Source organism: Betta splendens, chromosome 7 (assembly GCF_900634795.4).
Source record: "Betta splendens chromosome 7, fBetSpl5.4, whole genome shotgun sequence".
NCBI classification, from domain to species: domain Eukaryota; kingdom Metazoa; phylum Chordata; class Actinopteri; order Anabantiformes; family Osphronemidae; genus Betta; species Betta splendens.
The window spans coordinates 11,619,847-11,634,322 of NC_040887.2; the positions used below are offsets into that span (position 1 = coordinate 11,619,847).

A 14,476-nucleotide genomic window follows, 5' to 3' on the forward strand; every position below is an offset into this window, starting at 1 on the left:
AGGAAGCCTTGGTATTTTTAGTTGATGGAGGTGTTGACTGGACTTCCAGGCTGTAAAGACATCAATTGCTTCTCGGAGCATCATTTCCCATTTCAGTTAAAACGTTTTAGGGAAGTTTGCATCAGTACGACTGCTTTCGTAATAGCGCAGTGTCTCCGCCGCAGTCTGTGGATTTCTGCCACCTCATGTCCTGCGTTTGACCCGTTGCAGGTGCCGAGGCGGCCGCGGCAGGTCTTCAGCCCGGTCAGGCCGTCCTCAAGGTCAACGGCAGCAACGTGAACCGCAGCGACTACCAGGAGGTCCTGGAGCACTTCACCGCGCAGCACGCACACCTGGAGCCCCCGCAAATGGTGAGAGCCAGAGGCGGGTTGGTTTATACCGACGCGCCATCATGTCACTTGCGCCTCCACTTCATCAACATTCCTGCTGAAGCAGTGGGTGGCCCAGTGAAACGCAACCAGAAATACTGGCTGTCACATTGTCATGAAAGAGCATCTCACAGCTCAGGATATAATGGTGCCTGGGGGGGGGGGGAGTGGCCCACATAAAAAACGTGCCCCGCGCCACCGAAGCTTGTTTGATTTAAATTCAGCGTCGCACTACGCGGACAATGTCATAACAGCAAAACTAAAATAGTCTGGTTGTTTTGATCTTCCTGCTGCAGCAATTTCAAATTTCTGCAAGGTAATTCATCACCAGACCACAGACAGAGCGGAATGTCCTCCTTTAAACTGGGTTTCTATTATATTTCATTGGATTTAGCTTGGCTAAACTGGCCGAGCATCCCTCTTTAGGACTTGTTCCTTAATGTGAGGAGAAATTGTTGATGTGTGTCACTGAGACTGTGCTCTCCTACTGTATGTTTCCCTCAGTGTCAGTGGGTGTATCGTACGTTTGAGGACGTGGAGGAGCTGCAGACGGGGAGAGATGCAAGGGAGAAGGAGGAGAGTCCGTTCAGGCCTTATCCAGTAGAGAACGGCTCTGACCACGAGGAGGAGAACGGCATCAATGGAACAGGTGAACTTGTGATTCGTTTTTTTTTTTTTAGGGGAAAGCTGATTTGCTTTAAAGGCCAGTTTTACTGTAAAACACATTTAAACTGAAGCTGATTTTGAACTGGTGGTCCACAGACCACCGGCTTGGCAGGCTCTCGCTCTCGGATGACCTGCCTGTGGTGAACCTGACGGTGGATAACGTGCACCTGGAGCACGGCGTGGTCTACGAGTACGTCAGCACCGCCGGCATCAAGAGCCACGTCCTGGAGAAGATAGTGGAGCCCAAAGGCTGCTTTAGCCTCACTGCTAAGGTATTTGTGGAGAGATCAGTCGAATGCTTAATTAATTGTATTTAGATCAGAGTATTGAGTCTGTTGAGTTCGCTGAAATCTCTCGTCCTGTCCGTTTGTGTTCCACTAAACTTAAACACAGGTGCTCTATGCTTCCATTCCACGTCGAGCGTTTTTCCCTTTTACTGTGGCGCTGATCCATCCATCCCGACGCTTCTTGTCTCTACAGATCCTGGAGGCATTTTCTAGCGATGACGGCCTCTTTGTTCGCAACTGCAGCCAGCTCATCTCCCAGAACGAGCGAGTGGTTACCATGCCTCAGTACGAGTTCAGGCAGATCTGTGACACCAAGCTGGAGAGCATCCGACGCCGAATCAACAGCTACCAGCAGGTACGAGGACGCGCCTTTCTCTTTGTAGATTCGTGGCTCGGGGGCTTTAAAACGTGCATTCATCAGTAAGCGGTGCCTTTTCTTAGCTGAGGCCGAGGCGGTAAAAGGCGTGCGCTTGCTTTTTTCCACCCAGTTTGCCCTGGAGCTGAGGAACAGCGTGTCGCCCTCCTTCCGCCAGGCTGGAGCTCGCCCGCACCCGCTGGGCTGCATGGACTTTGTCCCCACCAACTGTCACGTGAACCTGATGCAGGTCTCCTACCCCAAGATCATCACCTCCGCCGGAAGGACGTTCAGCATCCGCTTTGGGCGCAAGAACTCCCTGTTTGGCCTTGACCCCGACCAAGGTAGCAGCAGCACACACGCGCGCCTTCATCCAATATTTAGACATTCATGTAATGTCTTTCACTAATCCACGTTGCTCCAAGCCTCACTTAGATCCATCCCCACCATGAAAATACAGCCTAACCCCACTCACATGAGCTCAGTAACCATTTAGAGTAATTACCCTTATAGCCATATAAATCCCACAGCACAGAGAAGGCAACGCATCCTAAGCCTAATACAATAGCCATAAGGTCTCAGCAAGGATTTTCATAGTAAATTAGACAAGTAGTGTACCATTAGGCCTCCATTAGCCTCAGGCCACACTCATGAAATGTACATGAATTATGTCAGCAGAGACACAGCCTCAGGCACTGTGGGAATGTGCGTCCCATTCACTCGCTGCAGATGCTCCGGCAGAGGTCAAAAGGTCAAAGTCCTATTATCCACAGCTCCAAAAGCAACACTCCTGCCCTCTGTCTTACACGGCCCCGGCGCCGATTAAGAATCGCAAAGCTATCGGCAGGAGAGCATCTTTTTGCCGCGCAGAAGAGAATCCATCACGGTTGTCTAGACGGCGGAAAGTCTCCTCCTCCCCTGTCTCCGCAGACATCTGCCTGGCAGTTGTAGCGCTGCGACGTCCAGCTCTGGTGGTTTTCAGGCACGCATCCTCCTGCCTGAGCCAGACAGCATCCACCGGGGATGATGCTCGCCTCAATGAGAGCAGATAGTGCCTTTAGGTTGACTTTCGCTGCTGTACTCGACATAAATTCAAAGAATGTATGGAATGCATATAAAGCGTGTAAAGACTTTACTATTTAATGCCTGTTGTGGACTAATACCCACTCTGGGCGAACGGGAGGAGCGCAGCCTGGCTGCAGCTTCTCAGTCTCTGGGTGTTGCAGCATGGCCTGGCAGTCACCCCACGTAAACAGTTGTGCATCCTGCTCTGGCTGCGCATATGAGTTGCACAAGTTCCCTTTCAGAAGTTTCCATCTGGTCCAAATCTAGAACAGACAAGAGTGTTACTTCATAGGTTTTGAACATCTGGTATAGATATATCTGTCGTATGTGGAGAGCGTAGTCTGTTTCATTCAGCTTGTGGTTCATTCTGATCGCCTCTCGTCTCCTCCCGTGCAGCACAGCTCAACCCCATGTCCCACACCCAGCACTGCGTCACCAGCATGGGCGCCCCGTCCTGGAGCTGCTCCGGCCTGGAGGGGGACGAGGCGGACGGCGACGGGGAGGCGGCCGTGGACGGGGGCGAGGGCGTGACGGGAGGAGGCCACGGAGAAGGCGGCTTGAGCTTCCTGCTCAAACAGGAAGACACGGAGACCCAGGACGCGTACATCCGCCTGTACAGCCGCTTGGACGTGGCTGTGAGGGAAATGAAGCAGTATGTGGCCCAGATAGACGTGTGAGTATCACCGCTTTGGCAGCGCGCCCTTATGTGAATATGGATGAATTGCATTTCTTTGAGACTAGATCTAATGTTCTTGATCCCTGGTGACATATGCCATCTATCAAATGAAAAGAATGTGTTTACTCATCTCCAGATAGAAGATCTGTTTTAATCTGTCACAGCTGGCCTTCAAATATTGAAATCTCACCGGTGTTTATAAGGGGGCTATTTTTGTAGCCGTCACGCTGACATTTAAAGTTATATCCTATTTATTCCCCGCTGCAGCCTCTCGAGGCTCTTCGTCAGCCCCCTCTTTGTCCGTCTGACCTTTGCCTTGTTTAAAGCTGGCGATTTACAAAAGGAACATTTTTCAGCCTCAAAATATTTATGGGCCGGGCCCAGTACAGGAACAGGGAGTGAAGCCAGAATAACACCAAGTGAAAGAGATGCATGCAGTGGTGTGTGTGTGTGTGTGTGGGGGGGGGGGGGGGGTTACACTATAAACTGTAAATGTAGATTTGTATGATATAAAACAACCATCATTTAGAAATTATATAGTGACTCAAACGGCATCGGCTCTATTTTTACGCAAGCAAATCTAATTCGAGGATGCCATTTTTCTTTAGCCTCTTGTCGTCCATCACCGAGCCCACGCAGCTCCAAGGGGAGGGCGGAGAGCCCCCGGTGTACGAGCCCAGTCAGCCGTCGCCCCCCGCCCCCTGCGAGGACGGCTGCGACCAGGACAAAGCGGAGCAGGGCGGCATCAAGAAGGTGTGCTTCAAGGTGAACGAGGAGGACCAGGAAGACTCGGGTCACGACACCATGAGCTACAGGGACTCCTACAGGTAACTGGATCAGACCTTTGGTTCACTTAACAGTAAGAATTAAGGGAAACCATAGTGTTTACCTGGTACAGCAGCACCTTTACAACATCGTAAAGTGGACATTAGATGCTCTTGTCTCACTTTTGAGTTTCTATCTTTAGAGCCTATAAAACATCCAGGGTCAAATCTATATTGCTGCTCGTTTCCCCCCGTTGGAGGTCACAACTCATCCCAGATGTTTGAGTCGAGATCGAGGGCTAAAAATGGCTTCAAACTGTTTTGGTCAGGCCTGGTTATGTCATCTGCTTGTTGTGAGTTCATTCAGATGTTTGTGTGTGCGAGTGGAACTTGGGCTGTGCTCCACCGGGCCCCACCCTCCACCACCCACTAAGATGTAGTTATTGGTTGCTGGTGCGGTGGGCTGGTGTGTAATAGAGCCAAACGTTCGGGGCGCGGCCTCCTCACCCACTCTGTCATTAAAGCTCGGCAGCAGCATGTGAAGCGCAGAAACGACCTCACTGCAATGCAATGTTTAGGAAAATGTAGGCTATGAAGGTGTGTGTGTGTGTGTGTGTGTGTGTGGGGGGGGGGTTATATGGTGGAAAGTCCTTACAGTACCAGCACACGGCTGCATATTGTATGTGGATGAATCACGCTACTGTGTTTTAGAGGCTTTAGAGATTTTTTTTTTTCTAATTCCTTTCATTTTTTCGTCACGCTGAAAGAATCGGACATTAAAGCCCAGGGTGGTGACAGACCACAGCACAGCTTTGCAGTCAGAGGTCGCCGGCTGAGTGCAGCCTGTGAAGAACACAACAGGAGAGAGAGAGAACAGTGACGCTGGCTCCTGTGCTCACCGTCCCGGAGAGAGAGAGAAACTGAGCTCAATAGAGCGCATGAAGACGTTTGGTGAAGTGTGTGTGTCTGCGTGCGGGTGGGCTTGGTCGTCTATCACACGAATCTAGACTGTGTCCAGATCCGGCCGTGATAGAGATCCCGTCTGGCGTCGGAGCCGTTCTCGAGATCATCGTTTCTCGCTCAACAGCAACAAAGCGCGTTCCCCAGAGAGGAGCTCGTTCAAAATAGAGCCGAAGCCAAATAAATCCATAGCTGCGGTACAACCACTGTGCGTGACCTCAGTCCAGCAGCGGTTTGATGCCTGCAGACGAGACGTGGCTGCAGCCCTGAGAGGCGGCTGCTAACGAGCCGCGAACCGGCCTCCGCTGATCTCAGCGGGTTCCGTCAATGAGTTCTCACCTTTATGTCAAGGCGCCAACAAGCCGCCGTGAATATACGGAACGATGGCAGATAAGGAGGCTTTTGGATGCGCACACGTGTCATGATTCAGACGTTCTAATAGAGCCATCTGACTGAAGACCGGAAAAACATTCAATTACCTTTCTACCCCGCGTAGCGTAAATCTGAAAAGCCTTTTACAAGCAGCATTATTTGGCAGCATAATTACAAGAAGCTGCTTCCCAAGTCCTCTGCGGTTTAACAATGTGCAGTAATTAGCCCATGGCTTTACAATGCATCCTAACGGTGTGTTTTCCTGTGCGTGTTTCCCTGCAGCGAATGCAACAGCAACAGAGACTCGGTGTTGTCCTACACCAGCGTGCGCAGTAACAGCTCATACCTCGGCAGTGATGAGATGGGATCAGGTAATGGATGGTGGCAGAGGATGTTTAGTTTAGTATAGATCTGATGTTTATTCCTCGCCCGATCCCTCCTACGCCAGAAATATTATTACAAGTCATTTCAGCTTTTTCCTCAGCACATGGGAATTCAGATTAAACAAGGATCACTCACGTCTGGTGTGGAGCAAAGACTATAGAGCTGTGACTAAGTGAACATAAACAACGGCTCGGCGCCAAACAAAACCCTGAATTAATGGCTGTTTGCATGTGAACACATCAGTAGAGCTGTTGCTTTGATAGATATTTCTTGGAGGTGACTGTGGTCAGATATTTTAGTCCATAATCCCCTGAGTCACATTTCTGTGCAGTGAGCCAAATATGCGTCCACTCCTATTTATCACATTGAAGCTAAAGGACTCGTTAGCTGCGATTCTCTCCTATCGGCACTTGAATGTTTTTCTGATTGTGTCGTTTCCGGCCGCTAGGGGACGAGCTGCCGTGCGACATGAGGATTCCCTCGGACAAGCAGGACAAGCTGCACGGCTGCCTCGAGCACCTCTTCAACCAGGTGGGTCCCGAGGTTCCAGTGGAAGGAAGGCGCAATTAGCTGGCTGCCACGCCGCAGTTCTTTCCACATTGGGCCTGCAAGAAAAGTGTTGTTGTTAATGCTAAGAGGCTGTTGCCAGAGGTGTGTGAGTGTGTGTTTGCCGCAGAACGAGTGGGTTAAAGTGTAAAGGGCCTTTGTCTCTATTTCTGCTCACAGGTTGATTCCATCAACAGCCTGCTTAAAGGACCGGTCATGACTAAGGCCTGTGAGGAGACCAAGCACTTTTACTCTGACCACAGTCAACCAGGTACAAACTGCTATTATTTCTACATTTGAGTTTAAACACACACACACACACACTGTACTCAGATATTGCCTGGGTTTGATGTGAACAGAGTTTCGGCAAACAGAGGACTGGACAGTTCGCTGTCGCTGTGTGATACACAAGAACATCCAGGAGGACCCTTGGAACCTGCCAAATTCCATCAAAACTCTAGTGGAGAGCCTGCAGAGATTTGTGGATGGTTGGTGCAACACAAATCACAACACATGTACCCGCGTCACACACCTCGTGTCACGTGGCTGCGCGTGCACTGTTTACAGTCCCTCGTTCTTGTTTTCCTTCCAGACGGAAAGAACCAGCTTCTCCTGGCTCTTCTCAAGTGCACAGGTACAGTAATAGGCCCGCTTAACATCAAAGGAGATTCACAGTAAAGAGTGGTGGTGGCAGATAATGAAAGCAGTTAGGACCCAGCTGTAATTTACATAAAAGTACAAGGAGAACTTGGAATCTTTTAAAATACCCGTCCTGCACCTCGACAACAACAGTTCAGAGCTTTTCTACTTCCCAACATCTGCAGCTCTTTTTTAATTACTACTGTAATTAATTCATCCTTCAATGAGTTTTTATTACGTAATACCACATTAAAAAGACTGCATGTCCACCTTAACATAAAAATGAACCAATAATGGCATCAAATCAAGTACCTCATCTCTTCTATTCTAAAAAAGGAAACCCAGGCGTTTCCTGGCAAAGCGTTTTCAGCAACGTTTTGGTTTTCCAGAACAAGATCATAGTCAGTTCATATTATTATCATTAGTTCTGGATGACAGACAGGAGGCGCTAAGCCCGTGAGGCAACAGTCCCTTTGAACTGTGCCCAGTGACATATGGGGCTCATTAATGGCAGATATCCTCTCGAGGGACCCGCGCTCATAGAATCAAGTGCATAAGTATAAGTACAAGTACCGGCTCATGTGTTTCCTCTCCACCTGCGCGCCTCTCACCTCCGGCCACTCCTGCAGACACGTCTCTGCAGCTGCGGCGGGACGTGATCTTCTGCCAGGCGGCGACGGGCGCCGTGTGCACGCTGGCCGAGCAGCTGCTGACGGCGCTGCGCTCGCGCTTCAACAACGCCGGCGAGTACCAGGAGGACAGCAAGGAGACCAGCCGCAAGTGGCTGGAGCAGGCGTCCGCCATCGGCGTCCTCATGTACTTCCAGTCCACGCTGGCGCCGCACGTGGTGAGGACGCGTTCGACTCCACCGCTTTCGGAGAGATCCGGGCGCGTCAGAGAATCCGCTGTCTTGGTGTGAACTCCGCTTTCTTTGCTTCCTCCGGGCAGAAGGAGGAGCGGACCATGCTGGAGGACACCAAGGCGGCCCTGTTGGACCTGGACAAAGTCACTGTGTTCTTCAGGCAACTGGAGGATGAGTGCGTGGTTGCAAGTAAGAGACTCCACAAAGACTGACTTGCTCCATTCAAAATGAGCAGCTGTACCATTTGAGCCTGAATAAAGTTCTATTATGTCGACGCATCTTAGGTTCTGAGGGTGAATAAATCATCAACAAGGGCAGAGAGAGACGTCTTGTTGTCCTCAAATTGCAGACGAAAGCCCGAATACTTGGGCCAAAGCACCGGAGGATGAGCAAGAATATTACATATATGTAATTATTCTTCTGTACTGTAGCAGAGAGAAATCCCCTTGAGGCAGGAACGTGACAAATTGATTTTGTGCTTCGCATTGCTGCCGTCCGCGCCGACCCGCTGAAGGTCGAAGCATTTATTTCAGTGCGCGCGTCGTGCTGCACCCAGGTTGTTGTACAGCGGACGCCGTGAGCATCTGGTCTTGTTATATACACTGTAGTTTAAGACCCAGGCGTCTTCTTTTTTATAATATCCTCAGCGTCTCTATTCAAGCGAACAAGCTGCGGGCTACCAGAAGCATGAAAGCCAGCAGATATAAAGGACGACTGCGTCCTCAATCAGTTCTCTTTTCAGCAGCCTCAATGTGGCCGGCAGAGATTGCAGCTCAAAGGGAAAAGCACAACACGCACTTCCCATTTTGGGAAGCGAGGCAGGGATGCGACTCAGGAATCGGTCTGAGCGGCAGAAAGTCTTTGGTGTGCACATGCAACGACTGCAACTAATGACGAGGGCATCTACGCTGTAGCCGGGTTGATAATATATATTTTTGCTGAAGGTGCATATTCAGAGCAGGATGCTGCAGCGGAGACCGATGGATTATGGCGACAGCGTACATTGGTCACTATTGATTTGCTAATAGCAACTACTACAAGCTGGGAGCTGCGGCGCAGGTAGGAAGGAGTCGTGTAAGCATCGCAGCCAATTCCACAGAATGGCTCGCCGGTGAAGAGCGCTGACCCTGGAGGTCACTTAGTAAAGGTCATTCCATCCAGTCTGAGAGCTGCTCATCTGCTGCAGACAGAAAGCGTGTGTGTAGCATCTGTAAATGCTGCTTCTTTGCTTATTATTGCAACGAGCAGCCTCTGAACCTCCGGCCTGGCTGTGTGTTGCAGACACACCGGTGTGCTACCAGGTGGAGGGCAGCCGGCAGGCCCTGAAGTTCACCCTGTACCTGGACAGCTGCCTCTTCAGCGAGCTGCCCAGTCGCCTGCAAAATGGAGGCAGCCTCAAGCTGCACACTGTCCTGTTCACTAGAGGTAAGACTGGTCAAGCTGGGCCACAGATACTGGAGTGACTCACATCAGTGCATGGGATTAAATATTGAATTGTCTCTTATAAACAATAATTATTTAGTGTTGTTTATTTATGTTGTTATTTATAACAATTATCTTTCCTTCTCTTAACCTTAAAGCAATGTTTGTTTCCACAAAATCACTTTACAATGAACTTATAGAATAGACTCTTTTGGCTGCACACAGTGATTTATATAACCTCTCCCACCTCTTATGTACATTTCCTGATTCTTGTGTGCTTTAGCTGATTTAAACTACAGTAGTACTTCACCTTACTCTCTCATTTGCTGCTCGGCTCCTTATGTTTCTCCATCAGTCTCAGGACCGGTATGAGGTGATACAGTATTACAACCAATATCTGCGCATCAGCCCATTGATTTTCCATAGATAGGTACCAGGTGGAGCGTGATGCAATGAGAGAGCTGGCATTTCCCTCATTTACCTCAGTGCGGAAGAAAGTGCTCTTTGGACGACTTCATAAAGTACTCATAAAGTAGATACGTGGCTCAACATCGCCACCTACTGGTGATCATAGATTAGTCCTGGCTTCAGTTAGAAAAGAAGTACCCTGGGTTTTGTGCAGATGTTGTGATCTGAGGGCTCACAAAATCTAAAAATGTTTCACAGCAGATGCTAAGGTTTTTAATGTTGGTTGAGTTAATTTTATTCTCCCGGGTACAGAGGTTAATGCTTACTATAGGTAATGGCTCAGGTTTAAGGAAGTGAAAGTTTGCCCTTCTGAATGCTCGCACGTATGTGTGCTGACCTGAAAGCCTCCTGTCTCTGTTCCGCAGCCCTGGAGCGTCCGGAGGGACTGAGCCAGCAGGATAGCATCACCATGGAGGAGTTTCAGCAGGGCATCAACGCTGTCTCACTGGAGAAGGTCAAGGCCTACTACCGCAGACTCAGGTACTCTCCAGCGGCTTACTCACTGAATCTGTGGATACGTTTCAGCTCGGAGTGAGAGTTCGCCCCGTGGCGTTGCATAAGCAAGCAGAAGCGACGCTCCAGTTGCTGCTTTACTGTGTTTCCTTTGTGTCATTACTCCAGAGATGACAAGAATCTAACGAAATGACACCGTGGTGGTTTTCATGTGTGCGGGCTACTGCCCTGAAAAGGACTCATGTAACATCAATAAATGATGAGATGTTAATTCACACCAGCAGAAGCGGCTCTTACAGTATATAGTGAAGTACACAGGATGCTATATGACCCGTCTGCCCCTCGAACCGAGTAGGAACGCAGTGATATGTAGGTGTGAGAGTTTTCTGAAATAGAAATGTTGTTCTCTCATCAGGGCTTTTTATTTGGAGAAGTCCAACCTCCCCGCAGACTCAAACTCTACCGCCATGAAAATAGACCAGGTAAATATACATTTATTCCCACCTGTGTCCTGTTGAGTTTTCCATCATGCAGCAGTTACTGTGTCTTGTTCCAATGACATACATTCATTTGTTTATATTGCTGTGACTGAATATAAATGCAAGCACAGATACTGGGCCTTGAAGTTAGAGACCTTCAACCAAGCATTTCCAAAGTAAGACCGACTGGTGTCCCGCTCTCTCCTCTGGAATCCCACCTAGCACTTCAAGACCTCCCCATTAACTCCAACTAACCTCAAAACACCATTAGAAGCTGTTTCCATTTGTGCTTGAGTGATGTTCAGATTAGAAAGAAAATCCTAGTGTCCCAAACTGACTATAGCTGAAACAGTAGTTTCATTATCTAGAGCCTCATGTTCAGGTCTTTCAGTGGAAAGACAGCAAAGAGTTAAACCTCTTTGTGGTGGTTTTCTCAGTTGTTGTGATGAAACATCTTAACAAGTCAGTTGTTTTAGCCTCCTGCTGTGCTGCGGTCTGGTAAGAATTCACTTGTCTCGACTTAATCACTACCAGACGTATTTCGAATACATTTACTTTTTGGAGATATGTTGTAACTTACTGGGTCCAGATGATCCAGAGGGCTAAATGTCTTGGTAAGGTGCTTAATTGTTGCTAAGCAACCATTCAGTCACTTCCGCTTTCTGACCTCCTCCGTCCTCCCCTCCAGCTGCTGCGACCCCTCAACACGCTGGATGACCTCTGCCGGCTGATGCAGTCCTACGTGAACGTGCGTCAGAGCGCCCAGGGCCACCCGTCCGGCGTCAGCGTGCTGTGCGTGTCCTCCGAGCTGTGCAACCGCCTGGGGGCCTGCCACATCGCCATGTGTGGGACGGGCATGCAGAGGTGAGCCTGGTCCAGTCCAGCGGAATGGAGATTAAGTGACAGACCTGCTGTCTGCATTAATCTCAATTGATCCGACACGGGTGGAGACTGTTACTGTGCTTGTGGCACTGAACTTGTGTGTTTTTCGGCAGATGTACGCTAAGTGTGACACTGGAGCAGGCGATGGTTCTAGCCAGGAATCATGGCCTCATGCCCCGCTGCACTATGCAGACTATGGACATAATGCGCAAACAGGTAAACAAAGGTTTAACCATTTTGGTCTTTTTGAGATCTGAAGTTTGTGCATGTAGGTGGATCTTCATATGTTCATGCTCATAATGTTTTGTATTCCTGTGCCAGGGGGCAAGAGTTGAGCTCTCTGCTAAAAATCTCAAGGTGATGGACCAGATGCCGCCAACAGCCCCAAGGTATCCTGAAAAAGCACTCTGAGCCGCCTAATCAACACAGATTTGTGTAACGCACCATTTGTTCCGATTTCCCTCATTTGACTTTTTCCTTTTCTTTAACAGGCTTTTCAAGCTCTGTTTGCCTCCTTCAGATGGGGAGTAAGAAAACGGTCCCCAGAGTGCGGGTGAATGTGGAAGAGTAGGACATGATGAGAAACCGATTTCATTGAGACATTGCTGAGGGAAAGACCCTTTGTCTGCACCATTACACAGGGACGGCTCCAACACGAAAACCACTAGAGGCGAAACAAAACTGTGCAGGGCACTGTTGTGTGTTTCCTCTGAATCTGACTGAATCGACACCAGGGGAAGCTCGAAACTACTCGTGTGCTGGTTTATTGGGGAAACCATCAGTGAGAAGACTGATTCACAAATGATGCAGAATATTTGCATCACGCGTAAAAGGGAAAAGCCGCATTGAGGGTCCATTAAGAACAACCACAGCGATTCTGCTCAAAACCGCGCTCTTGTTATTAACTGGATTAACCAAACTACCTGTAGCTGACTGTCCTCCATTTTGCCTTGGACTGCAACTCGAGCGCTGTCTCCTTGTCCGTGTCGCCCCGGCGATCCCCAGGGCTTAATGTTTGGACCCCAAGTGAAGTAGAATACTTGAATACACTGGTATTCGTGTGTGGAAACAGACTGAATAGATGCAGAAAGTCAAAAGAATAGACAGAAAGCTGGAAGTAGGGACTGAGGGGCAGGTGAACGGGTGGATGATAGGTAGGGCTGCTCACGCTTCAGCCTTTTGCATGTGGTTACTGTGCAATTACTGTAGGTTTAGTGTGAGTACTGTATTACTGCACTGTATGAAGGATAGTTATTTATTGTGTCTGGAAGGAGCGTTTTATCTTTTAAACTATATCAGGTATTAAAGAATCTATGAGCATTCCAGCCCACGTATTGAACAGTATTTAAAGGACCAATGGCATGCAATTGTTTTTAGATGTAACTGCTTGTGTGTTACCTTTTATTTATGTGTTTGGAATTTGATTACGTCAGGAAGTGTTACGAATATCTTCAGGGAGCGTAAGGAAGGGAAGAAGCTAGCTAATGAGAATCAGGACAAAGAAAGATAAAACAAACTATACTATAAGGCTTTTTGTTTTTATCAAGCGACCAGATTAACAGGTTTGGAAAAGAATTAATATATCAGTTCAGTTGTACAATGTAGCTGAAGTATTGCCTTTTTTTAAGACTTTTTAAATTGGCTTTTATGTTCCCTTGGGACTAGTATTTACTGTAGGCATGAAAAGAAGCACAATGACTGGTCCATTCAAGTTGCAGTGTTAGCAAAAAGTACTGTAAGCGGTGTGTTGATAGTGTAAACAAAGGGATTGTTCCAAGACAGAATCCCAGTAACATTATTTTACTGAAAATTTTAATTTCCTGTACATACAAACTGTAACAATGTCTGAGCTAAAGATAGAATATGTTTTACAGCAGCAGAGTAATGCTATAACTTAAAATGCATTATTTTTATGGAAATAATATAGTGTACAAAACTTTTTTTTATTCACGACTGTGTTTGAAGAGAAGCTGTTTCTCTTCCTCTGAGCATAACATCGCTGACGCCTTGTAACGTTTTGGCAGATTCACAGGTTCCTCGTGCATTTCAGCGCCGCGCTCGTTAGGCAGAGCGCGGCCGTTTATATTTATTTCGAAAGCAGCCTGGCTCCGAACGAGCCACGCGTCCTCCAGCAGCAGCACGGCCGCGTCCGCAGGCAGCTGTGAACTCTTGGATCTTTGCAGCTTCACCGGCGTGTCCTCGTTCTCCCACTCTCTGCAGTGTACATGCACATGGTGTAAGCTCTGAATGCAGCATTAGTGACCGTGTCTTCATTGTGTGTCGATAACCTGTAGCTAACGACTGCAGCATGTTTGTGTAGCTGGACAAGAAATATGTCACTGATTACACATTTATTTACATTATTCTAATGTTTCCTTATTGTATATACTTTATTTGCAATTTTATGTTGCTTGAAACTGTACAAAGGATCTTTGTTGAATCTTTCTAAATTTGTCATTGTAAATGCAATGCTAACAAGCTAGTAAATAAAATGTTCACCGTGTGATGATGTGGTCGTGAACAGTGGACGACGCACAGTAGCTCTCAACAATTCTAAAATTTTTCACTTAAACGACTGATCTGTTCAAATTTGCAGATATAGAAGTGAAACGCTTAAAACAGGCCGTCTGTCTGTCTGTACTGTATCATGTGAGCAGGCTTTTGACTGTGGTCCGATAAGACTCATACTGTAACTGGGTGTTACATTAGAGTATCCAGGCACAGAATCAGTGTATGAGATCATTTACCATCTACCGTCTATCACCTGATGCCTACACACACACACACACACACACACACACACACACACACACACACACACACACACT

General features: G+C 48.1%; 1 protein-coding gene across 3 annotated transcripts in view; it reads left to right on the forward strand.

Moving 5' to 3' along the window:
* Positions 1 to 14,151, forward strand: part of prex1 (phosphatidylinositol-3,4,5-trisphosphate-dependent Rac exchange factor 1) — a 49,527-nt gene extending 35,376 nt beyond the window's left edge. Inside the window, exons 20-41 of one of the 3 annotated variants that reach the window (XM_029155908.3) lie at positions 211 to 350; positions 873 to 1,017; positions 1,131 to 1,306; positions 1,515 to 1,676; positions 1,810 to 2,020; positions 3,138 to 3,414; positions 4,026 to 4,244; positions 5,796 to 5,884; positions 6,346 to 6,428; positions 6,624 to 6,714; positions 6,803 to 6,931; positions 7,036 to 7,077; positions 7,712 to 7,929; positions 8,031 to 8,133; positions 9,226 to 9,369; positions 10,200 to 10,314; positions 10,703 to 10,769; positions 10,898 to 10,942; positions 11,455 to 11,630; positions 11,762 to 11,864; positions 11,970 to 12,037; positions 12,140 to 14,151. In XM_029155908.3, the coding sequence (XP_029011741.1) occupies positions 211 to 350; positions 873 to 1,017; positions 1,131 to 1,306; positions 1,515 to 1,676; positions 1,810 to 2,020; positions 3,138 to 3,414; positions 4,026 to 4,244; positions 5,796 to 5,884; positions 6,346 to 6,428; positions 6,624 to 6,714; positions 6,803 to 6,931; positions 7,036 to 7,077; positions 7,712 to 7,929; positions 8,031 to 8,133; positions 9,226 to 9,369; positions 10,200 to 10,314; positions 10,703 to 10,769; positions 10,898 to 10,942; positions 11,455 to 11,630; positions 11,762 to 11,864; positions 11,970 to 12,037; positions 12,140 to 12,179 (2,843 nt within the window). In that variant the 3' untranslated portion in view covers positions 12,180 to 14,151. Of the gene's footprint in view, positions 1 to 210; positions 351 to 872; positions 1,018 to 1,130; positions 1,307 to 1,514; positions 1,677 to 1,809; positions 2,021 to 3,137; positions 3,415 to 4,025; positions 4,245 to 5,795; positions 5,885 to 6,345; positions 6,429 to 6,623; positions 6,715 to 6,802; positions 6,932 to 7,035; positions 7,078 to 7,711; positions 7,930 to 8,030; positions 8,134 to 9,225; positions 9,370 to 10,199; positions 10,315 to 10,702; positions 10,770 to 10,892; positions 10,943 to 11,454; positions 11,631 to 11,761; positions 11,865 to 11,969; positions 12,038 to 12,139 lie in introns of those variants that run through there. The other 2 variants (XM_029155909.3, XM_029155910.3) reach the window with 2 other exon arrangements.
* The last annotated feature ends 325 nt before the right edge of the window (positions 14,152 to 14,476 follow it).